Genomic DNA, 26296 nt, shown 5'->3' with positions numbered 1-26296 from the left:
AGTGAGTTTCCTACCCAGAAACATTCAAATTTGAAAGTTACTGGACAAACCTGAACATATTTTTCCTATATGTTTGTCACTGTCCTTTTATGACAGCTCAGATTGTCTTATCCTGTATTTTTATATATATATCTATATATATCTATATATATATATATAGATATATCTTTTGTCCCTCTTTCTTCATCATCTCAATGTCTGCTGGCATCTGTCTCATCCTCATGCTTGTTATTTATATGCATTTATACTTTCAGCAGTTTTCCCTCTATTCCCTGTCACTTCTTTCCCTAAAATACCACAAGTCTGCAGGCACTCTGCTGTCCTATTTACGTTTCTCTTTTCACTCTCTTCCATTCTGTATTCGACACCTTCAGCACACAACACGAATGTCTAAATGGTGTCGGAAACTTCCCCTCCACATCCCAGAGGGTGACAAAGATAATGATCATCATCATTATGTTGATGATGATGATGACAGTAGTTCTTTTCTCCACCTAGTGGTGAGTTATAAAAGCCAAATTGTGTGAGGCTGCCAGTTTCAGTTTTAAGCAGTGGAGGATTACATCAGGAGTACAGGAGTACATTTACTCAAAAACTGTACTCACAGTAAGTACTATTTTATGGTACTTTACTTGAATATTTTCCATTTGAATGTACTTTATGCTTCCACTCCACCGTAGTTCAGAGGAAGATATTTTCTACTCCTCTACATTTATTTGGCAGATTTATAGGATGACGATTTGACACAATGGATAATATAACAAGCTTTTAAAGTACAACACACGAAGATTGAACCTGTGGTTCCCAGCCTTTTCGGCTTCTGAAGTCTTACAAACATGTGTAGTCGGGGTCACATTTCAGATGTCTATGATTTGTTAACAGCTCGACCAAACTGTTATTTTTCCCTCTAAACTTCTCACATGGTTTCATTTCACTAAATGTTCAAATGATCTAATATCTCAGCAGAAATCAAAGATTAGGGAAAAAGTTAAAACACTCCTCATGTTTATCTGCTGTACCTGGATATAAAACTGGATGTAAAGTAGTTTAAACTAGCTCCACCTGCAGCAGCTACAACAGTAACATGCCGCTTACACGCTGATGCCTTAGTATTAATAATCTAATTATGTCATGTGTGATATCAGTCAGGGACCAAACCGGTACTTTAATAACTACATTTTGCTGCTAAAACCTCTGTACTTGTAACGGAGTGTTTTTATATTGCTGTATTGGTTTTAATCAAGGTAATATAGAGTGGTGTAAGAAGTACTCAGATCTGCAATGTAAAAAACTTAAACGTCCTACATAAAAAAAAATTGTCAGTTAAAGTTCTGTTAGATAAATTACTCAGAGGCTGTGTAATAATGTAATTCCCTCCCATTCAAAAGAGAATCATTTATTTGATTATTGGTGGGGGAGGGGGAGTTTTCAAAAAAATCGTGTTGCTTCGCAGACCTCATTTCCAGTAGCTATTAGAAAATAGGACATGAAAAGCGCCGATTCATTTAGTTTTTGCGGCATTTTAGCCATAATTTTGGTTTTCTGGGTGTTTTAAGAAAAAAAAAAAAGAAAAAAAGAAATAGACATGGAGACGCCTTTTCCTGAAAGCCCAACACACGAGGGCCCAGCTTTTCAGCTTTAAGTCTGAAGAAGCCAAAACAAACTATAATTTTGTGACTGCTGACGAAAAAAAAAAAAAAAAGGACCCGTGACGTCACCCTACAGCTGTAATTGTGCTGCGCATGCGCTTTGCTGTAGAGGCTATGGACGCCGTCCGCTTCGTTGGAACCGTCGATGCTGTGACTTTCGGCGAGTCAGCTGCAAACTGCAACATATTACGGAGGATATTCGCTGCCCGTCGGCGGTAATTAGACTCCGTTGACTTCTTTTAAGTGACCAGCTTGCGCTCTTTTCGCCCGTGAGGACGCGTCGGACGACGGAAGCCAGGGTCTCCTGTATATAAACAAAACGCAGCGAGCTGCTTCTTAAGGTAGCGCGTAAAGCCGCGAACAAACAACGCCGGTCCAACTCGGCTCCGGCCGCGCCGTCGGAGATGGAAAGTGTCGCACGGCTTCGTTTGGAGTTTTAACTCCCCGGGCGCACGTCTCCGCGCGAACATGAGAGAGGAGGACGGCGTGCTGTTCGGAAGGCGGCCCGCGGCGAGCGAGAGACGGGGTGGACATTCCTGCAGCTGCCCCCACTTCACGGAGGAGAAAGGACTTGCTGAGAAGGAAAAAGGGCGACCTGAGGCCTCCTGGTCGTTCGTCCAGGTCTTAGTGGAGTAAAAAAAAAAAAAAAAAAAAAATCCGAGTTTGGCCCCAGCATGGAGACGGTGGGCAAATTTGAGTTCAGTCGGAAGGACCTGATCGGACATGGCGCATTTGCCGTCGTTTTCAAAGGCAGACACCGAGAGGTGGGTATTACCCCGTTATCCTTCCTATTTCAACTCGCTTGTACACATGCTGTCGCAATTATAGAGCAAGAAAAGTCTATTTTAATGAGTTGTTTGTATTGTTAGACGTGGGTGGTTTTTGTATCTGCCATACGGTGCGTTTGTTGTCATTGTACGGCCTTAAGAGGCCTGGGGATCCCATACAGGATGTTGCTTAAAATAGCAGGCAGCTTCTGCAGAAAACGCTGAAATACTTCTTAAATACTGGCGACACCTTTCCTAAACGCACAGACAGTCACTATATAACTGTCTTTCTCTTTTTTTTTTTTTTCGGCAGCTATAAAGTGCAGATTGCAAATTTTAAATAGAGGCCGGTTGACACGTATTGTTTCCATTTGGAAATCTACTGAGGCCGTTCATAGACCTTGTACTGTACTCGGGACGGAAGCATATCAAATAAAAAGGCACGTTGCAAATTTGATGGCACGTAGTAGTGTGTTCTTTTGACATCGGTAGAGACTGTCGGGCCACCAGCGGGGGGGAAAAAAAAATGTAGCCCTCCAGTATCTTTTTGGTGCTTCATTAGTAAAATGGCACACGGATTTGTATTTCATCCACATTGGAGGGTAATTGTATCTGAATCCATATCGCAATACACAGTTAAAACATTACACTCACTGACAAGGACACTGCCTCGAGTGCTTTTATAAGAGCCTGTGGCTGCTATTAAAAAAAAGTACCTCAACACCCAGACCCTCCCGGCTGTTTACGGTGTCAGCAAGCTGTTGGTTAATCACTACCAAACTTCATTAGCATTCAAACAAACCCCCCCCCCCCCCCCCCCCCAATGAAATATCAGCTTTAGTCTGCCACCTTAAATGCTCTCTTGTAAATATAATGGAAGCCGTAATTTTGACAAATATATGTGACATGTTGAAAAAAATTGCCGCATGTCATGCCACTGTCATTTGGGCTAGAGTAGATCTTTATTTACCAAGTTGTTTTTTTTAAACATGTCCTTCTCGTCTTTCCAGAAACATGACTGGGAGGTGGCAGTAAAATGCATAAACAAGAAGAATCTGGCCAAGTCTCAGACATTGTTGGGGAAAGAGATCAAAATACTGAAGGTAAGGTTGCTATAAGGAGCACACAGAGTATGCAGCAACATTCGAGGTATTGAGGAAGATAACTGGGACAAAAACTCATCTTTCCAGCCAGTCGTACATATGACAATGGCTGTATTTTCTCAAATTGAATTTGTCATCTTAACCTCTCAACCTCTCGGATTACTTCACTGGTGGTGCTCTTGTGAATATTCAGTATCTGGAACCTAGAGAGTGAGATTCTGCAGTGAAATATGAGCAATGATGATCTCGCTGAGCATGAAGTTGTCAAAGTGAAAGTAAACGTTCTAAAGTTTCCTGCAGACGACAGCCTGCACATGTCCATTTCAACATCACTTTATAGCTGGAAAATAAAGTTTGTAACATCCTAATTGCAATTTTCTCTGCCATCTCCGCAGGAACTCAAACATGAGAACATTGTTGCATTACTGGACTTTCAGGTATGTAATACCAGAATCATAAATGGCATATGTATTAGGTGTTGAAGCTTCTGTGTGCATACATTATTGTCGTCCCTCTGATCGTCCCGGTTTTCACGTTAGTCTGTGCTTGTAAACTAGGTTATGGAGCGTGTCTGATCCACATGACCCACTTCTGTCTCATCCCATGCAGTTTGAACAGTTTTGTTTTCGCCACTTGTTAAATGAGGCTTTTCTACATCTGTTTGTTCCCCCCCCCCCCCCCCCCCCCAAAAAAAAATAAAAAATAAAAAAACAGTTTTGCTTTCATTCTGTTCAGGCATATTTTTTTTCTTTCTTACATGAGCAGCAAATCCATGTAAAGTTTGAGTGCCTGCTCTCTTTGTGTCCCGTTGAGCTCAGTCATCATTTCCTGTTTACATTCTGTCTGCAGTCACCGGCCTCTGTGATTAAGGCCTTCTGGGAGATGTAGTGTCTGAACTATCCACCCTTTCCAGGCACTAACCAGGTGCCCAGACTAGATGTTATGCTTCTCCTCAACCTGTGCATGTGCAGATGTAAAAGTCAGCCCTCGCTGTCAGGTGTCGCATTGCAAGGTGACAAACATGAACCTACAGTCACAGCAGTGGTCTCGCTTGTAGCCTAGTTACCAGTCTGAAGCGAACCGTGGCAACACCTGCTGAAGAGCTGAGACATCACGTCCCCACACAAACTCTTATCTCCACTCACCAGGTGTTTCTTTTGTCTGTTTGGTCCATGATTAACACTCTGCCATCTGGTTAAAAAAAACAAACACACACACACATAATGAACAATTTATGCCAATGTGACGAGACTGCAATGTGGCTGAAAAGGGAAGTTTTGCTTTTGGAGAACCCTGTCTGGAGGAAGTGTTTATTTTTTTTCTTAAAAAGATTTGTTTGTGACATAAAAGTGGGAAAAACAACGTGTTTTAAAAAAAATATTATATCAAAACTCATGATTGAGAATTGTGATGGGATCACATTTTCCTGTCATCTCGATACAAATTAAAACTGCTTATCAAGTCTGGATGAATTTAGACATTATAGGTTTCATCATTGATTTGAGTTGACCTTTCTTCCTCTCTACTTATCTGTTTTTTTTGTCAGACAACTTAGTCATTGTGCAACAGAAAACATGCTTAGCAGCCTTCTCTCTGGGCACTGATGGTAATTCAAGCAAGGCTCTAAGGTTACAGGTTTGTTGTGGCACGGCAGCACACAGCGCAGATGCTCTTACCATCCACCTTTCTAATTAGGCCAGAAAGATAGTGACACCAAACCAAACACTAGACCCCAGCAACAAGTCTTTACTTCTCTTCACATTTTATCTGATTGCCGGTTTAGGTTTATTTACAACTCAGGATTTGTTTGCTCTGCTGTGATTTGGCTGCGAGCGGTTTTTAAATCGTGATGTTTAAAATTTCGCAAGTATAGACGAAACAACCTTCACTGAGGAAACTTTGCCGTATAAACCAGGAAATAGCCTGTCGCAGCAAAGTGAATTTCTTAATTTTACAAAAAGCTTCAACACAACACCAACCCTTTCATTTAACAGCAGTGTGGTGCTGCACTATGAGCCAGCCTGTGGAGACCAGAGTGTTTCGGCACTCTGCCTGAAACTAACTGGCTGCAGTTGATCTTCAGTGAAGCCAAACACAACCGGCGTCAGACAGGCTGACTCAGCTGAACTATTGAAAACAGTCTGGCCTCTGACTGGTGGATTCACCGAGATACTGAGCTGAGGTCGGAGAGAGAGAGAGAGAGTGAGAGACAGCAGTCATCTGTTGTCATGTGATAAGAGCACTTTCACAAGTCGGCTGTGTTGTTTTTCCCAAACTTTTGGGACCGTGTCTAGTGAATGAAAGCACTCATTAGATGTTAGAGGAGTTTCTGCAGCTCTAAAGTCTTCAAATGCACAATATATCACATTTATCTTAGTTTTTTTGTAAATAAATACATTTTGTATTTGTTTGTTGGTGTTATTGTGAGAGCTCGAGTGAAACTTTTAGGCTGTTGAGTGCTTCTCACTTTCTCTCACTTGTTCTCTCAATGATTCACTCATTGTGTTGATGAAGCTGCTGACAGCAGAGCCAACCCTCGGTTTCCCTAATTATTGTCTTGGTTTCTTACTGACAGCAGTTATACTGTTTCATTCGCTTTCATCTAATTTAACACACACAAAAAAAAGTGTTGCAGGAGTCTTGAGTTCATTCTAATATTTTTAACTGTGCAAAGCTGTGCTATCTTGTGTTGCATAGTGCCCTTCCTCTCTTTTTGCACCCACATCTCTGCGTCTTTCTCTCAATAGACTCCGACTGTTTCAAGCCCAGTGTTCTAAGTTTCAAATTTTTTTCCTGCATCCCTTAAAGCTCTTGGATATTTCTGCAATCCAAATCACTAGTTTACTTTGCTTGAACATGACCAGTGTGTGCGAGGACCACCTGTTCCTTCCTTTGTCTGTCACTGACTTGTGTTTGTTTACTCCCACTCTTATCTCTGCTCTCCTTTAGGAAACTGCCAGCTCAGTGTACCTGGTAATGGAGGTAAGCTCGCTGTGATATTTGGCTTTATTTGTTCAACGCTGTATTGTTTCCACTCTGACAGGGTTCCTGCTATAATTAGCTGTGTCCTAAGGCATCAAGGGGGTAAACAGCAGGCAGTCAACCACCAGCTGCTTTTTTTTTTTTTAACTGTGGCTTGGTACTTTTTACCGAAGGAAGAGTCACAGAGAAAATCCTGTTGGCAAATCTTTTCTCTACTTTTTGGTTTAAATTAGTTGCGTTTTTTTTTTTTTGGGGGGGGGGGGGTTGTTGTTTGTTTTTGTCTCCGGGTAATGTTCAACATGAGTGAAAGTATGGGTTAGTTCATTTCTCTGACCAGTTCAAGTGCTCAAAATTGTGTTCTGTGCATATTATGCAAGGTGTCATGCTCGCTCTTCTTTTTCTGACAACATAATTTCCCATGACAGTACTTTTGAAATGTATCATATATTGTTTTTTTTTTTTTGTCCCAGCTATGTGGTCTGGTCATGTGTATCATAAAGCAACACATTCGCCAGCAAAGCAGAAAAATCTTGCTCCGACTCATCTCCAACACAAAAGTTAGCACGCTAAAATGGCTGTTGTACCGTGGTTTGTGGCAAGCAGACGTAGAGGTGAGCTCGGCAACATGCAGAAATGACCAGAGTCTTCAGATCACAAATATAGTGTTGACATCCACAGATCATGGTCTGAGAACTGCAAGGAAATCTCTTAGTATTATCTATCGAGAGTTTCAAAGTGCTCTGAAGCAGGAGTGTGTAATTTTGTGTTGTTCACAATAATATTGGCATTTTTTTAAAATATATATATTATTAAGTTATATTGTGATAATAATAGTAAACATTATTTATACACCACTTTTCAAAGGTTAAATTACTTTACATTATTATTTCCAGGATTTTAAACAAGTACAGGACTGAGGCAAATAAAACCAGGCAGAAATAATGTAAAATCCCCAACAAAAAATATGGGCCATCAATAAAAAAAAAAATTTAAAAAAAGAAGTGTGCTCAGAGAATTGATTAAAAAAAAATAATTCTGGAAATATTCTGCCTTGTTGACATTATGATGTAACAGTATGACATATGTTAAATGTGTGTAACCTACGCAAAGCAAGTAGAGGAGTTATATCAAAACAAGGAATCATAAATGATCTTTCGTTGCAACTGAATGTTCTCGAATTTTATAATAAAATATTTTTCCTTTTTTTTTTTTTGCCATGTATTCTCAAGAATTTATCTTTATCGCAGAAACAATAAAAGGTTCTGATATTATTTTAGGCCTATATCTCCCACACGTTGACAATATAATATGCCAGTCAAAATGATAGTTGATGGTTAACAAGCAGATCCCATGATCTTTTTTTTTTAATGCGTATCTCCGTGTGTAGGAAAAGGAAATGACTTGTGAGACTGCTCTTCAGAGCCTCACCTGTCACAGCCCGCCCCTCCCTGGGTTCATTCATATTAATGCTGGGAAAGGGAACAAGGCTATACATCTGTAAACGCATCACTCTTCAGCAAACCACTCGTCTGATCTTCTCTGCTTTCTAGCTGCTACAGAGACGGACTGATGTCAGTGTTGCACACCAGCCCTCCATGTTTCCTAATGTTATTCCTTTTCATCTCTCCCTCTCTCTTGTCCTGTCTCTCTTTTTAATCTCAGTACTGCAATGGTGGCGATCTGGCTGACTACCTACACTGTAAGTGCAACAATTCATTTCCTGCTACTCCAGGTGCTTCTTAGTAGAAAAATCCATAGAGTTGATGGTGAAATGCCATCTTTGCTGCTTGATGACAACAATGCCCAGTTTAAAACAGTCATGAATGCCTCCCTGTTTTCTAAAAAGCCACGATTATAAAGGAGGCGAACACAAGACATTTGAAATATTTTAGATGTCTGTTTGCAGAAGAAGAAGGAATCCCATTTAATCGGCAGTATCCAAATGTTTTAATTATTGTTTTATTCACTGTGATGAACTGACCAGAGAAGAGTGTGTCGTAGGAAGGAGGGCCAGTTGGAGCCGTTTGCTTATTAATTTTCAAAGTTAAAATCAGATTTCACGTTTTTAGAAAGAAACGTGAACAGCAGAGCAACCATGTACTTCAGTTTGGATCGATGCCTTTTAAAGTACACCACTTCTAAAAGATACCTTCATTTGTTTTCAATGAAAATAAGAGCTTTACAAAGGGAAGAAGTAGTCTTGGCAGTCAGCCGGAAGAGCATTTGGCTCGCGATGAATAAAATAAAACCTTGTTCTGACCATTGTTTGAAAAACGTACAGTCTTTTCAAACCTTTATGATTCAGAGCTCCTTTTATTTATTTTATTTATGTTATATGCTGCAGGAGTTTGCAGCTCAAAGAATGCTAAGTGATGCTATCCAGAATCAAACCATGTGGTGCTTCGCTGGTGTACATACATTTACAATGAACTCATATCCAACATAGTAATGAGCTCTAATTAGTGATTGAAAATACTAAAAGCAACCAATAAAACACAAAAACAACAACAACCCTAGAATGATGTTTCTGAACCGCCAGTTGTTTTTCAGGTCTGTTGCACCTCAAAACAGCCATTCAGGTCACAACTCAGTTTTTTTTTTAGGCTTCTCGTATAACCACAGGAAGGAGCTTTTTATCTGGAACCCTGAAGGCAGAAAACCGATTTGGTCCTTTAGTAACTCTTTCAGAAACTTTGGAGAAACTTTCTAGAGGCTTAAAATGGACTTTGACCTGAAGAAGAATAGAACCACAGAAGAACCTCTACTTCTGTCTTTACTCATCGTGCATATAAAACGTGAAACTTACCATATATGCACACCGTGAGGCACCCCTGGAGCACATATGCTTTTGTTAGCAGACTTGGAAAATCATAGTGTTGACAATTTGATCGAGCTTTGCCTCATCTCATACATTGCAGGGCTCCAAATAGGCATTCAGTGTTGGCACGGTTTCACATCAGCTACTGGCCATTTACTGATTAATTATGGCCGTAGATTCAAACTTGTATCTACCGGATAGTCAGACTCTTAAAAAAAAAACAAAAAAAAAACAAACAACATTTAAACATATTCTGATGCAAAGATTTGTTCGTACAACTGCTCTTATTTGCATAGATTTCAGAATCAAGAAAAGAGGGTCATTCAGTCTACTACCCCACGATGTTGTGTTCTGAATAAGTACTTAACTTCACATGCACTGTATCATTTAAGAATCATTATATCCAGTACACCAAAGGTAACTTGTAGTTTATCAACCTTTGAATATGTGTACCTTTTGTTTCTGTGCAGCCAAAGGCACACTGAGCGAGGACACCATTCGGGTTTTCCTGCAGCAGATTGCAGGGGCCATGAGGGTCCTACAGACCAAAGGAATAATCCACAGGGACCTCAAACCCCAGAACATTCTGCTCTCCAACCCACCGGGACGCAAGTCACACTCCAACAACACCTGCATCAAGATTGGTAGGTCTAATGGTGGAAGAGTCAGATACAGATTTGCTTGGTCTAACCCTGTGGGATGAAATGATTTGATATGCATAACCAAGTATAAATAGATAATAAGAATAAGAGCAAAAGCTCCAGAGCTTGTGGATGCACACTGGGATGTTATAGGAAAGCACTAGAATCTCTTTAACCAGCAAAAACTAATTGAATCTCATTAAGCCTCGTGTGGAAAATCCTACAACGTAATAAACCTTTTTACAGAGCCTTTTATTGCAACAGGACCTTGTAATGATTTCCCCGAGGTAATTGATTATCCTGAGATTATAAGACTAAATTTGTTAGAGGAAATTAATTTGATTAGAAGTAGAGTTTCTGGTTTCCCCTGAGCAGTGTTGCTAGTGTGCCTCACTTTACAAAAAAAAAAAAATAGCACGAAAGAGAAACGATATGCAGAATGTGTCTCATCCGTTTTGAGATTGACCCAAAAGATGATGTCGGGCCACAATAAGTAATCACCATAATGAAGTTATGAGTGTGGGTTGTTGTTCAGCTGTTTGGAAACTCAGCTAATCCTTAAGCCTATTAATTTTTTTTTCCTCTCGGGAGCCTGGTTGTGCAGTGGGAGTGAAGTCTGAGGCTTGTGACAGTCCCAGCAGAATGTTATAATCCTCGCGGCTCTATGAAAAACCAATTCAGTCACCCACACCAAGCGCCTGTACACACATTACGTAGATGCAGGGATTATTGAAAACTATTTGTTTACTTGTTGAACAGGCCGTGTGCTCCAGGATATTGCATAACATTTAGAGTTTATGTTTTTAGGTTTAATATAATGAGTATTGTAATGAGGAGAATCAGCTGAGTATTATGACTAATACATGTTCTGACTTTACAATCCTTATTGGTTGAGGTGTTTTTTTCTTTATGAAGTTATAACTCCACAGTGACTGAACTCCAGTGTGATAATGCTGAATTGTCATCCCACCTGTAAGCACAGGACGATCTCTCACAGCCGTTATTGCTGGAGTATTATAATGCACAGGTTTTTATTGGTTTTGAAATTAAACAGACCGTTCAGCCGGGAACATGCTGCAGACAAAAATTTATTTTTCAGAGCACTATAGATTTTTTTCTTTTTGCCACCATCTGCAGTTTCTCTTTGGGAAGTTTTATTTTTTGTTCATTCTCTTATTTAATCAGTTGTTTGCTGTCCTCGCAATGTGCACATTATGTGTATGAAGATAAAACTGCAGCAAATATTCACTCATCTGTCTTTTTTTTTTCTCTTCCTCATCCTCCCTCACTTTCTCTCGCCACAGCGGACTTTGGCTTTGCCAGGTACCTTCAGAACAACATGATGGCGGCAACCCTCTGCGGGTCCCCTATGTACATGGTAAAGGCATTTCATAAGATTTTATGGATAAAGGGAAAATAGATGCCAGCATTCTTAAATGTCTCAGCTAATAGATAAACCCAAGCTAATGCAGATTGTGTGACTTCTGTGTTTTTACTCGCGCCAAAGGTTATTACAGTCCATTAGGGGCAAATACAGGTTGTTGTTTTTTTTATTCTCAGTTGAAAACTAGGAATGTGTATTCATTCCTGAGAGAGTGTCATTTAAAAAAAAAAAAAAAAAACTTTTTTGACCATTGGCATTGGACTACACGAGTCAATGAGGCCTCAATTTAATCTCTTGTCTTTATTTATATAAAACAACAGAGCTCTAGTTTTTTTTTTTCCCACAATCTCTAAAAGAGATAATCTGAAAATAGTTCATTATAATTATCTTTTAAAGAGTTGTTGCACTGAAAAGGATCTCAATGTTTTTCCTCACTAGGCTCCTGAAGTAATCATGTCCCAAAACTATGATGCCAAGGCTGACTTGTGGAGCATAGGAACCATTGTGTTTCAGTGCCTGACTGGGAAAGCTCCTTTTCAGGTAAATACACCACATTAAAATAACAGGAATGATTTATTGTAGAGCATGCAGGGGTTTTCAGGCAGTACAGTTGAAGTGAGGCTTTAATAGTTTTTGTTATCTTCCTACAAGGTGCAGTAAACTGAACAAAATATATAAATCAAATCAGTATTTCTTTTAAAAGAGCACCAGCTATCTAGGTACACTTGCTCACAGTATTTCAAGCTAGTTATGAGGTGAGTTGTTCCAAGCATCTTGGAGAAATTGTCACAGGGGGTCAAAACCATCTGTATCAGGACTTCTTGTTCTTCTTTTTGCCAAACATAGTTTTTTAGGACTCTGGCTGTATCGTTGTGATGCTGCAGAATGGATCTGGGTCCAAGCAGATGTTTCTGACATTTAAAGTGCCTAAAACATTTGGACAGTACTGTATGTGAACACTCCTTCACATCAGAGGTTTTTTTTTTTCTGAAGTTCTTATACAAGAATGAGCAAGTTGATGAGAAATGTCTTTTTGTTATTTGCTATGAAACTGTGAACTTCCTTGACCTTCATGAATGTTTTGTAGCAGCAAGGTCAAAACCACAAGAACTTTAACTTGGCAAATACATTTCATTCTCTGTCTCTGGCAGCTACAGTACTGCACTACTTTCTCTCTGTTAGGTTCCTCTTCACTGTTCTAACTGCTCTTAAACCAAACTACTCCGATATGAAGATGCCGTATGTGGTTTACATTCACTTGATTGCACCAGATACTAAAACTGACGCACATATTTGAATGTGATTAAAATCACTGAAAACACGTGCAGTATTTACACTTAAAATAGTCATGAAATGTTTTTCCAAGCACTCGTATCTAAACTGGTCTCCCAGCATTTTTAAAATGACCTCAGTAGCCTAATCATTTGCTTCCGTGTGCCGTTAACAGTTAAATGGCAACACAGACTACCATAAAAAATGTATGTAACAATTGATTGAGATCTTGTAATGGTTGTGTGTGGACAAACACATGCGTCCATATACAGACATTTTTAATCATTATTTCTGTGACCTCCATCTTTAGGCCAGCAGTCCCCAGGACCTCCGGCTGTTCTATGAAAAAAATAAGAATCTCAGCCCCAAGTAAGAGGTTACATTGTTTGATATGATTAACAAATGAGAGTAAAAACATTGCAAAGTTTGCCCTTATTTCCTGCAATTGTTTTTTAGATGTTAGTTATAGGAATGAGAATCTCTGATTGGATCCATTTTTACATTAGAATTTCAAAATGAAAGTAAACCTCTTTCACAGATTCCGCTTAAAGACCCCATCATGTTTGAAAATACATTAGTTCTGCAGATATATAGTTCAGTACAGTCATTAATTCGATTTTTCTGTTGCGAATACAAATAAATCACCACAAAAAAGTTTAGTTCAAGTAAATGCATGAGGTGAAGCTAAAAGTGTTGCTGTATCTGTTGTAACTGTTCCATTATTCGGCCTTTTAATTTAGTATTTAATTTTTTTTATTATTTGTTTACAGCATCCCCAGAGAGACTTCAAGCCATCTGAGGCACCTGCTGCTCGGTCTGCTGCAGCGCAGCCACAAGGACCGCATGGACTTTGGTCAGTGAGCTTCTGACAGCAAATCTCATGAAACCTCTGACTTTGTGGCATTGATACAGGCTTGAACTGATAATTCAGATATATTTGTGACAGCATTTTGTTAATTATCACTTCACCCACACAATAGATATTTCTGTGACTGTAGTGTTTCAGTTAAATAAAGAAGTGTTGCATAAAGAAATAAGACCCACAGAGAAAAGGATTATGAACTGTACGAATGCTCTCTGTTCCAATACCTTCTGTTAATTCTTTGTCCTCCTGTGTTGTTGGTAGATGAGTTCTTCTGTCATCCTTTCCTGGAGGCCAGCTCATCCATAAAAAAGAGTAAGTCGGAACAAATAATGCACTTCTTAGCAGCGCTTTTGTTTAGTATTTGACATTTCTATAAACAATTAAAATGTAACCCTCTAAGTAATGCAAGGTGACTCATTATGGGACCAGGTGTTGTGGTACAATCAGCCACCTTGTGCGAGTGAATATGATGAAAAGTAAATTAATACAGACTTATGACACCTTAATGCACCTTTGTTTAGTTTTTTTTTTATTCCCGAGTTGTCCAACAACTGTGTTGCATTTTTTTTTTTTTACAGCAACTCCGACTGTGACCATGACCTGTTTGCCCAGCTCTGCATCAGCCAGCTCCTGTAGCAGCTCCTCCACATCTCACCTTGCCTCACCGCCGGTTTGTGTTTATTCTTTCTCTGTTATTTCTGTGTTTTTGTTTGACCTTTCCCTCACTGCTTTCTGTTTTCTGCTTCTTTTTTTTTTTTTTTTTTCCGTGCCTACTTCATCTGTTTACATATGTCTGTCTCCCATCTCTGCAGCAGTCTCTGGCTGAGGTGCAGCATTTGCGTGCCAAAGCTCTGGCCTCCCCTACCCAGGAGGCCGCTGGTTTTCTCCTCAAGGACTCATCTGGAGGTGGCGGCAGCAGCAAGAACTCCTCCTCCTGTGACACAGATGACTTTGTCATGGTGCCGGCTCATTTCACCAGTAGGAAAACTGTTTTTTTTTTATGGAGTCCCTGAACATTAGATGGAGCTGTACATTGTCCAAGCCTCAGCGCCAGTTCTATAGAATAATCCTTTTGGTGTATTTGAAGTCATTTTTTACACTGTAATTTCATAGACTGGCTCTTATGTTGCTTCTACAGCATTTAATAAGCTGTAACCCTGCTCCATCTGGAGATCAATTCTTTTGAGTCTTTGTTCTGAATGTTTATTATTCATGTCATAATAGATACTAATTGGGAAGTGTCCTTCTTAATTATCTTTGATTTTGCTGTAATTGTGACATTTCTGTTTTTCCAGCGGCAGAGCTGACATCTGAGAGTAAAGTGCTGCAGGACAGCCTGATGAACAGCGGGTAAGAAGCAAGGACCAGTTAATCATTGACTGGCAGCTATTCTGTTATGTTAATCAAATGCAGTGTGACAGTGTTTACAGAGTGCTGCTGATAAAGACAGACACATTATGTCAGTAATTACATTTGCATTAAAAGTGAGATTATACAGTGTATTCCTTCTGTAAGATAACGCATTAATAAAGTTGTAATGGTGCGTCCCCCTGTTTCTTCTCTCTGCTTTTATTAGCTCTCTTTTGGCTTCTGCTGGTCTGTGTAGCCAAGCCAAAACACCACCACACTCACCTTCCTACAGTGGATCTCCAAGTCCTGTCAGGTAACGGCAGACAGCTGAACGTTTAGTTTATATATGTGGTGCTCTTCGGCTCAGATATGACATATGGAAAGGGTTATTTGGAAAAAAAAAGGAAGCAGACACTCTCCCTCTGGTATATTATTTAATGTTGTACTTTAGAGTCAAACACAGCAGAGCGAGTTCAGGCACAAATTACCTTACTCATACACGGTCTCATTATCATAATCACTATATTAAAGGGCTTTGAATACATTGTATGTAGGGAGCTCAATAGTCCCAATGTTCAAGTTTGAGTATATCTCAGAAGTTTAAAGATATATATTTGAAACAAGTTCTGAAATTTTTTGATTCAAGGTGCATTAAAAATTCAGCATAGTCTTTAGTTATTTCATGTTAATCTTTAAGCACAATGTATAGTTTGTATTGCGTTGTTTTGTCAGAGATTATCTCATCTTCAAAGTGATTGGTGAACTCGATCCTCTGGAGAGTATTAAACTTGCATGTCTCTCATCTAACAGCTCCCTTGGCTCTCTCTGTTCTTCTCACTGTCATTGTCAGGCCCAGTGATTTCTCGGGAAGTAACTATGGAAACCACGGTCAGTCATTGCCTATCCCAGTCCCCACTCAGGTCCAGAATTACCAGCGCATTGAGCAGAACCTCCACTCGACCAAACCGGATGGCTCACCACGGTGTGCATCCACAAAGACATGCATACACACAAGTCCCTGTGCTGCAAAAGTGAATTTTCACATTCAAACTTCTTGATTAAACTGCAGTGACTCATGCACTTCACATTAACAGGCTGTCGACGCCGGTGCGCCGCTGCAGCAGTGGAAGCCCGCTGGGCTTTGCTCGGACCGGGCCCTCGCCACCCTACGGGCAGGGAGCTGTCACCACCACCCGCAGACTCTCCCTGGGAGGTGCCAGACCTTTCCAGATCTCCCCTCAAGGTAGTTTAGAGGCCAGTCTGCTCTTTGTAAACTACTTTTGACAGATGCACATCATTGCTTTCACTGTTGCAAGAACAATGACGAATGGCCTGGTTGTTGACTTTATTGTAGTGCAGCTACAGTGAAGGGTTGAAAGTAATGGACCAGTACGGGTGTTCCCAACCTTTCAGCTTGTGACCCATTAAAATTAAGCAAAGTCTATTTGTAACACCCGATTACAAATTATGACCACGAGTTGTGAGCAGGTCAACCTAACAGGTGTTTTTCTATTTCAGGTTTTTTTTATCGAATTGATTTTTAGCAGAACAAAGAGGGGGGATTATTCAGTATTGAGAAGAAAGAATTTGAGCAAAGTCAAGAAAAAAATACAAAACTTGACTGACTTTCTGAAGTTTTAGATTATGTAGTGACCCCACTGATTAAAAGATTGACTGATTCCACTGATTAATCATTATTATGAAGCAGACATACCAAGCACTCATACTGTCTGTGGTGGCTCACTGATTTTCGGTGTTTCTAAATAATTGTAAATTGAACATCTTTGGGTTTTGGGCTGTTGTTTGGAAAAATCAAGCATTTTAACACTTTGGGGCTCTGGGTACATGTGATGAAGAGTAGTCATATTATTGTAGGCCAAATGGTAAATTAATCAAAAATGTATCAAACTGAGCAATTTATTATCCAGTAATTAAACAGTGGCTCTTGATTGGTTGTTCCCTGAAAACTGAACTGCAGACAGAGTAAAAAGAAGGTTTGTCTTGAGTCTACTTGGTCAGTAGTTTTTAAAAGTTACGGGTTGAGAAAATGAATTGCCCACATACTGTCCTGTCACCCTCAGCTGCTTTCATCAGGTCTGTGCCTCCTGTTTGCACAGTCCTCCTGTCCCAGCAGGGTAGTTAGGCCGGACTTTTCAATCTTTGCTCTCTTTTGGTAACTTTGTTGTTTTCTGGTCCGTGACACTTCTTTTTTCTCTACCTCCTGCTGTCTAAAAGCAGAATTATTCTGACCTCCTGCTGTCCCACTTTACTGTGCAGCTCTGCAGCACATTGAAACCAGGCTGATTTCTCAGCAACACCCGCTGACCACGGGACTCGGCACACGGCTCCACAGTGCCCCCTGTCTGCTGGAGTGCGCCAGTGGTGGCGGCCGGCAGAAGATAAGGAAGCAGCACTCTGACCCCGTGGTTGCTCCGTCAGCTGGGCTGATGACTGTCCGCCCCCTACACTCTTCCCCCAGACTGAGTGAGCTGATGCAGCGTAGCCCCCTTCCTACAATCCTTGGCTCGCCTTCCAGGGTGAGTCGCTGTGTGTATATATGTGTGTGTGTGTGTTTGTGTGTGTGTCAGAGAGAGAGGAATATGTGCGATTAATACACAGGACAAAGAACTACCAGGCAGTTTAAACTAACCTTGTGTACCTTTCTGGTCTCTCTCTCTCCAGGCCATCCCTCCGTTTGAATTCCCTAACCCCCCCAGCTCTCCGAACCTTGTGGCCTTGCTGACACAGCAGGGTTTAGTCATCGGCTCCCCTTGCAGCAGGACTGCCCCAGCGGAGCTCAGAGATTTGGGACAACAAGCACCCACACCTGTCACCCATCCTTCACACTGTAGCCACAGACTGAATGATGATACAAAGGCCTTTGGAAGGTTAGATTATTGTTTTGTTTTTTTAATGCCTTGCACCTTTTATTGTTTCGATATGAAGGTTGTTTTTTTTTGCAATAAATAAATTGCATTACATTGTATCAACTGGATAGCTCCTTTAATTATTCTTGTAATGTATGTAGAGGAAATGTCATGCTGGGGATTATGCATTTAGAGGAGTGCATAGAAGGACTATTAATTGTAGTTAGAAGGGAATAAGTAAGTCAACAAATAAGGGAAATGGAAAACCAGTAAAAATGTATATTAACCAAGGACTTTTGTTCCCTTGCAGGTCTCAGAGTGCCGGTCGTCTGTCTGACATGCTGCTGATGGCTGCGTTTGGACCATGTGGACCTGCTGGTGACAGAGGCAGCACAGAGAACCTGACCTCTGAAAAAGCCATAGACATAAAAGGTATGCTCTGTCGGATTAACACAGGGCATATTTATAGTTTGGGATTTCTCTTTGTTTGTGTGGCTTATTCTAACATGTGGCAGGTTTACTTCAGGATTTGATACAAAGCAAAGATTTGTGCTGAGTTGGAATTGTAATGAATTGCTGCATTAGACAACTAGTCAGCAGTTAATTTTGATCTAATGCCTAGAAATTACAGGAAAAGAAGAGATCTCTTGCTTGTGGTCTATTGCTGTCAGTTAGAGGCTGTAATGTCAAACAGTTTATGTATTTTATTGGATTTCAAATTTTTTTTTTCCCCCTTTTCTGTCTTTCAGGGCCCCCCTGTGGTGGGGGAGTCTTTGCACCCGGCTGCAGCAGCCCTGCACAGGTGGTCTTCACTGTGGGCTCTCCTCCCAGTGGCAGCACCCCACCTCATACCTCCAGACAAAGGAAATATTCAGGTAGCACATGAAGATCCTGACACTAAGTAATTAGTGTCCACATCCCTTCTGCAGGTAGTAGACAGCAGCGTTATTCGCACATCATACAACAGAACAGAAGTTTTTATTTTTCCATGATGTGGAAATTAAATGAAATATTAGGGAGGTAATTTAAACCTTGGCCAGTAGAAAATAACACTTTGTTATGTGTTATTTTCTACCGGCCAAGGTTTAAATTAAACCTTTTTGTGGAGGTATATCATTAAATATTGGAAGTAATAGTACAGTTTTCCAGTTGGTAATTGGCAATTTATTTATTTAGTATTTATGAGCAATCAAGAAGCACAAATAACAGCGAGAAGCCGTACACTTTCAGTCCACATTGTTTGGTCAGTCTATTTATCCGCAGTTTTTCAGGTTGATTTTTCTGTTTATTGGACAACATTTTTTACTTTCTGGCATTTCTCATATGTTCTGTCTCTTTCTCGCAGGCTCTTTCACCTCAGTGAGTCCTGCAGGCTCCTTCACCAACCGCTACCCCCAGCCAGGCACGTATATGGATGGCTTCGAGGCCCCTTCCAGTCCCCGCTACAGTTTCACGGATCCTATCACAGCCAATATGGGCGGTCTTGTAACCTTTGAGGCTCCGGAGCTGCCTGAGGAAACGCTGATGGAGGTGAGAAGTTGATTTCCCACGAGGCTTGGAAAGCAGCAAGGAAGGAGTCCTTGTTTGTTTGAATGCAGCAGTGACTTCTTCTGTTACGGACTTCAGTCAGGAGTTTTATAGAGAATATATGTGGAGAAAAATAGAAAGTGGGACTCGGAAATTTCTTGAACTCAAGTCACTGTAGGCAGAATCCGAAAATGGAATAATAAAATGCATTGACTGACCTTTCTCCTTTTATTGCTTGTGTTCCTTTCACCGACGCAGACGAAATGCGAAGTCTGCCGTCAGTGTTTAAAGCTCTGTCACTAAACCCTCCCCCTCTTTCTCCGTCCGTCTTCCTCCCTGCCTGTGTCGGAGTTCAGCAGGAACACACGGACACGGTGCAGAGCCTGCGTTTCACGTTGGATTTCGCCCGCTGCCTGATGGAGGTGGCCGGTTCCCGCGGTGCCATGGTGGCAGCGGAGCAGGGGGACATTTCTCATCCCTCCTTCCCTCAGAAGCAGAGCCTGGTGGCAGATCAGATAAGCTCGCTGAGCCGAGAGTGGAGGTAAGACCGTATCACTGACGCGTGTCTCTGTTGATGTCAATGTAACTGTTAATCCAGTTTGGACAGAAGATTATTTCAGCCATCGCATCTTGTTGGGTGATTAACCATCTGGGTCTTGGCCACTTTCTTCTTTTTACTGGGGCCACAAATAGCCACGGACTATTTAATTGTGTGCTGTTGTAATGCCACATGATACATATAATAATAATAATAATAATAATAATAATAACGTAATTTGGAATACATTTTTTTAACCTTAAAAACCTATATAGGTGTTTATTTTAGGCTATATCCTAAAGTCGCAGGTAAGCATGACTCCAGAGGGTTAAAAAGGAAAAGCAATCGATAGCTTAACAGTTTCCCAAGTTTGTTTTTTGAATTAAGAAAATTAGAAAACAGGTTTGTCCAGTCAGACGTTCACATTGTACTTAGCCGATCTGGAGAACCTGCTCACAAGTTATGGCTGAAATGTTTTAATGGAAATGTATGCAGCTTCATATGGCAGAGTAATTGTTAGCTTTAGGGCATCTCAGCTGCAGAACGAACAAGAACACTCTGACAGTCTCTGTGTTTGTATGCAGCAGAGAGTCCTTCTGTTGTGTGCATCAGCCAGGAGTTCATTGGAACATAATCTTGAAATGAAAAATATTTAGCACGTCTCAAGAGGGTGTTGACTGTGAGAGGAAAAGAACAGTGTGTAGTTGAAGTGTCTCAACTAAAGACACTGTTGGAAAACAGCCTCGGGCAGAATCCGCTGTAGAGGATGAGATGTCGGGCCTTTTTAACTGCAGTGTTTGGGAACACAAACTGCAGATAGGTTTGATGATGGTCAACATTTTTTTTGAAAGTGAAAAGTGTGGTTTGAGTGACAAAGAGAGAGTCTGCACTCCACCTTGCACAGTCCTGACTACCAGCAAGTAGTTGCATCCAGTGTTTTCTTGTTGGTGACTGCTCTGATGCACACGGTGTCTGTCTTGCACATTTTCATTTGTGTTTGTGTCATGTTTCATTTTTCCATGTGTCTATTGTCCTGTCAGTCATGCAGAACAGCTGGTTCTCTACCTGAAGACTGCAGAACTCCTGTCCACTGCCTTGCACACAGCCATGGAGCGAGTCAAACAGGGCAAACTCTACCCGTCCGCTACTGTCAAACAAGGTATGATCCTTTTCATCCTGTAAGCAGGGGAGTCGTTTTAAGGTGTTAAAATGTGTATATCATGGAAACATTTTTCATTGAAACAGGGTGTGGAGTGGCTTTCTCAGAAAATATTAATAATTCTTTTGTTATTTTTATTTTTTTTTTGTTCATATACAGTGGTGAGAAGGCTGAATGAGCTGTATAAGTCCAGCGTGGCCTCCTGCCGTGCTCTCAACACTCGTCTGGAACATTTCTTCAGCAGGAAACACCGTCTGATGGACCGAATCACCTCCATCACAGCTGAGCGGCTGCTGTTCAGCCACACTGTGCAGATGGTAAGTCAAAAGACAAGCGAGACGGAGAAGGAGAGGAGTGTTACGGATCAGCAGGATGACACAGTGTCATCTTGTACATTTTAAAACAAATGTAATTTACTATTTGATACGAACTTCAATGCTTTTTGTCTTTTTCAAGAAATTTGCCGAGCACTTTTTCCTCTGATTATTGTAAAAACAGGAGTATTGTGAAGCTGCCGAGAACACTTGATGATGAATAAAGTGATTTTTAAACGCTTTCAACTGTTAGGTAATAAGTATGTTATGTATAACTGCACACTGAGGATAGAGTAACAAACATAGAAAGCACAGAAAAGGCTTTGGATAACAGCATGACAGTTTACTGGAGCACTATTATTCATCATCCGTCCATCCATTTCCTACTGTTTATCCGGGTTTGATCCGCAGTGGCAACAGATTGAGCAAGTTAGCCCAAACAACAAAGTTTTCCAGCTCTTCCCATGTGATCCAACTGATCCACCTGTTGGTCTTTATTATGCATTATTATTGATCTATTAATCAGGGCCAAAATCAAACCTACATTAACTTGAGCATCCTGATGCCTCCTCAGGTTCAGACTGCTGCACTGGATGAGATGTTCCACCAGGGGGAAGCATCGGTCCTGCGCTACCACAAAGCTCTCCTGCTGATGGAGGGCCTGTCTCTGCTGCTCACTGAACAGGATGACCTCCTCAGTGTTAGCAAATGTAAGTATCTCTGTCAGCTCTGTTCTTCCAGAAAGTCAACTCGGCACCACCACGTAGCAACGCCTGGTCTGGGAATGTCCGTGGAGCCCAAGATCTCATTCGTATGATTGTATTTTAGAAAGCAATTGGCGTTGAGCATAGGTGTCAAACTGAATTTTAATTGTTCCATCTATTCTGTGATGTTGAATTTGATATAAAAGGTTGTCCAGGAAGCCACACAACACACACAACATGAGTAGGCTGCACGTCTTCAGACTGGACCAGAAAACTCAGTGAGTTGTTACGCTGAAGCACCCACTGCCTTTTTTTTTTTTCCCCCTTCCACTCTGTGTCTGCAGGTAAGGAGTGCATCGAGCGCCGCCTCACAGCTTTGCAGTCAGGGCTCTGTGTTTGACAGTCCTGGACCATTTCTTGGAGTGGGGACACGATGTCAGTCATTCGCAACCTACACATTGCTAACGAACCCAAACCAGCACCGTCTCGTGGTTTTCAGTAACGCTTTAGTTTTCTCAAGAAAACCACAAGGCTTCTGTTTTCTCTGAAACTCTTCGATTCATCAGTTCTGGATGGGGACTTCCCCCCAACTCTAGACCTGGACCAGTGTTGGACAGGACAAGGATTTTGCTCCTGGCCCTGAAAATGCTAAGAAAGAGGAAGGATCCCCTCAGGTGGCATTCACACATGCAGGAGCGAATATTGCCAAGTAGTCACATACCCACATAGAGCTCATCTAAATATGAACACATCTCAGCTTTTTAGAATCGACAAATATTCACGCTACAACTTTGCCATAGAAAACTCTAGAGACAAAACTTGATCTTGTACCAAGATCACCTCCTGGAGGGAAAGTGCTGAATCTGCTGCACGCCTACGTAAGGACATGTGCTGATAAAGACAGGGAATGGTCAAGTATCCTTCTCATTATATGTCTGTCCTACAACCTTTATTTGCTTTTCCTGGGTTGTTGTTGTTTTTTCCTGGGTTTTTATCTAATTGTTACTTGTTTGCTGACAGGAAGTATACAGCGTATAGCATTGCTACAGTTGGTGACCAAAAGTGCACACAAACATTATGACAAAATTCTTGCCAAAATGACCTAAACATTTTTGGGTTTTTTTTGCTTTTGTGTTTTGCTTTATTTTAGATTCACTGTATGTAACGATACTGATTTAGGAAAGAAACAACATTTGACACTTTACTGATTCTGCTTAATATCAAAAATCATTTCCTTGTAATGAGTCGGGGGGGGGGGGGGGGTGAGTTCATTTGATGAGTTTTCTTAATGGTGACCGGTATTGAAGCAACAGGCAGGGAAATGGGTGCAGAAAACACTCGTACTGAATAGCTTTTAATCCAAGATGGACTGAAAGTGTCTGTTTGCATCTTTTGACCACAATCATGTTAAAAATGCTGCAATAACCTGGGAGGTTTTCTTCAGGTAGACAGAAGCTTCGGTGCTGCTGTTGCTGGTAATTCCCTCACAAGATTCCACCGTCTGTTGTTTTATATTCGATCTTATCAATCATGTCGGTGTTCAGCAGGTATGATCCAATTTGAATGTAGGGCTGTCAGGACAGAAAGAGAATTAATATTAGACTGAATGTTGGCTGACTAACATTTAGGCTGAACTCTGGGCTGAGGTCTGAATGTTTATTTTGCACTGTTGAAGTACTGTATAGAAAGATGGTGAGTCGAACATGCTTAAACGCATGCAGCTTTTGTAGATAGAGAAACAGATGTGCTTATTTAGTGAGTTCTCCTTACATACTTTTAGTGGCGTTTTAGTTGTGTTACAGTTACTGTCAAAAGGTGGTGTATGTTAGATGTGAGAATGTTGACAAAGAGACGCTATAAGCTATGAAACCGTAGAAAAGGAAAACAGTTTTGCGATGATTGTTTTGTGCTTCATTTCAGAGTAGTCCGTGGGTGACGATTGTGTTGATTTGGAGTGCTTGTTGTGTATTTTACCTGAAATGTGTGTGTATTGTTGATATTGATCTTGGCCATACGTCACCCAAGAAAAATCTCTTGAACCTTGCTGTCAAACAGGAGTTTGTGGGTGTGCATGCAAATGCATGTGTGAAGTGGTGCTGCTTGAGCTGTGAGTGGGCAGTGGGATTTACCTGGTACAGATGCAGTGATGCAACTCTGACGTAAATTGTCTGGTTTTGACTCCGGTTGACTTATCTGGATGTGGTTGACTCAAGGTTTTACGTACGAGACTGAAACATCCACAACAAAAAAATGAAGGGCTCCTCTCTGGTGTAACCCACTTCCAGGCCCAGTACTACTTTAGATTCCAGAAGGTGTCATCTCCTCAGCTTTTTAAATATGATGGTGAATAAGTGCACACTTTATAATAAGGAACTGATGTGTGGTCACAGCGGAAGATAGTTTACGATAAAGCCAGTACAGTAGCACCGTCAACAGAACAGAGGAAAGATTTACCGAAATATACAATGTGTGTATTTGCTTTGTTGCCTTTTGTCTTTTGTCAGACAAGTTTCTCCGAAATGTTCTTTATGACTTTACCGAGAGCATTCTGCGAGCGTGTTTGCGTGTACATTCCTAACATGACTTCATCCACAAGGCGCTCTGTCTCTACACATGCTGCTCTGTTCAGTCACCGTATGATAGTGATGTCTCAAAAGTAACGGGTAGCAGTAAGTTATGACCTCTCACTTTTCTAAAACAGATGCATGTGTCACTTTTTTATTGTTCCTTACAATCATTGTTATCGGCCATCCTGGTGATGATTAAAGTCCAAAGCACCTCGAAGACAATTTGTGCCGAAGTTACAATGATTAAGGAGCACGCGGGTACTAAATGGAAGATTGATGTAGGAAGTAGAGCCCGGCGACGAGCTGCTCTTCGAAGTATCACACAAAAATGAAATTAAGTGGAACCTTCATGAAGATTCGGCTAAATGCAATCCAACTATAGGTAATCTGTCTCTGAATTACATTCTTCTGTTTGTATGATTGCCAAGAACACAGCAGGATGTTTTCATTTGACTTAATTCTGTATTACCTGTAAATATTGTAAATTAAGTTATTGTCGTTATTGTATATATGACACTGCAGGCATGGAGAGAACAGTACCATACCTTCTATACATTTCCAAAGACTAGGCCTTCTGCTTGACCTTCCATATTGTCTTTTACTGTTGCAAAAGCATTTTAATGTTGTCATATCCATAACAGACACGCCATCTCAGTGTCCCCCCCCGTGTGATGTAACCGTTACTGTTTTGGGAGCTGCATCATGAATAAAGAGAAAGGAAAGGTGGTTTTGTTTCAAGCTGCTGTGTCACCTCAGTTATGGAAGTTCAAGTTCCGTCGTGCCTCCGCATTGCCTAAAGCTGTGGCGAGAGGCCTTGTGTGAACGACTTTACTCTGAACACTCACTTGGACTCGTTAGAATTTAAAGGTCAAAGGTCACTGTGATATTTTATATCCAAAAGGTCAAAGGCCGGAGACGTTCTCTGTGACATCATAATGTTGTGCAAAATGCCCTTTTCTGGCCACAATTTAAGGAACTGAAGGGGAGATTGTGACTATATTTTACATTTGGTCAGATACTGAAACTGAACTGATTTCATAGATCTTGCGTGTGAAGCCTTCACGTTTTAGAATTCGTAGCTTCTTTGCAACATCATCAATATTCGAAGCATTGTCTGCTGTCACGGCTACAGCTTTATTGGCCAAATTCCTGCAGTGTTCACTACATATATATTATATGAATCTGAGCAGACCTGTCTGGTAGTTGGAGGCATACAAACGTGAGAAGTTAATTCTAGTTGTACTTGAGCTGGAGCTTTACGTGCTCCTTTGAACTGACAAATTGTGTCATCGTATTCAGGAGTTGAATCTATTTAGTCTTCAACCTTGCGATGCTCAACTTGCCCCAGACCACAGTTTAACAACTACTATTCTTGTTAGTGCCCGTAGCTATTAGATCTTGTACAAAGGAGGCTGGCAAAGCCAGTAGAGCTCTTCTGCATTTGACTTCTTAAACCAACTGCAAAGACCAATTAAAATGAATATTAGTGACTTCACATTAAGTCTATTGAAAAAAATATCAGTGTTTGGGCGTGATTTCGACACAAGTCACACTGACTTCACATAACACCGGGTAGTTTTCATAAATACACCGTTTTGTTTTATTTCTCTTTAGTATTCACTCATATTCCATAAAGGCAATGGTTGTCATTCATTTCAGTGCCCCCTTTAATTGTGAGTATCAAACACGTATAAAAAACACGTTATATTCTATCCAATAATGAGAGTATTTAAAGTAGTTTAAAGCAGCCCTCTGATTAATAACAAATAACGTTGCCTTTAAATCGGAA

The 26296-nt window shown here is 40.8% G+C and overlaps 1 protein-coding gene across 2 annotated transcripts; it reads left to right on the top strand.

Annotated features, from left to right (window-relative positions):
- Nucleotides 1-1759: 1759 nt before the first annotated feature.
- On the top strand, nucleotides 1760-25233 carry ulk1b (unc-51 like autophagy activating kinase 1). 2 transcript variants are annotated; one of them, XM_069162988.1, is made up of 27 exons: nucleotides 1760-2413; nucleotides 3427-3519; nucleotides 3915-3956; nucleotides 6469-6501; nucleotides 8164-8200; nucleotides 9790-9963; nucleotides 11265-11338; nucleotides 11783-11884; nucleotides 12927-12985; nucleotides 13387-13469; nucleotides 13743-13793; nucleotides 14060-14151; nucleotides 14294-14459; nucleotides 14777-14831; nucleotides 15058-15144; nucleotides 15682-15813; nucleotides 15926-16074; nucleotides 17109-17368; nucleotides 17514-17719; nucleotides 18009-18130; nucleotides 18448-18573; nucleotides 19044-19228; nucleotides 19582-19766; nucleotides 20804-20922; nucleotides 21082-21239; nucleotides 21811-21946; nucleotides 22285-25233. In XM_069162988.1, exons 1-27 carry the CDS (start codon nucleotides 2324-2326, stop codon nucleotides 22338-22340), a joined length of 3072 nt encoding a protein of 1023 aa, XP_069019089.1. In that variant the 5' UTR covers nucleotides 1760-2323; the 3' UTR covers nucleotides 22341-25233. The 2 variants fall into 2 exon arrangements, with proteins under 2 accessions (XP_069019089.1, XP_069019098.1); XM_069162997.1 differs by lacking the exons at nucleotides 1760-2413; nucleotides 3427-3519; nucleotides 3915-3956; nucleotides 6469-6501 and adding an exon at nucleotides 6952-7112.
- The last annotated feature ends 1063 nt before the right edge of the window (nucleotides 25234-26296 follow it).

Source organism: Embiotoca jacksoni, unplaced genomic scaffold (genome assembly GCF_022577435.1).
Source record: "Embiotoca jacksoni isolate LCO1_2020_lvr unplaced genomic scaffold, fEmbJac1.0.p SCAF_10, whole genome shotgun sequence".
NCBI lineage: Eukaryota > Metazoa > Chordata > Actinopteri > Embiotocidae > Embiotoca > Embiotoca jacksoni.
This window is presented reverse-complemented; position numbering and strand designations above follow the sequence as displayed.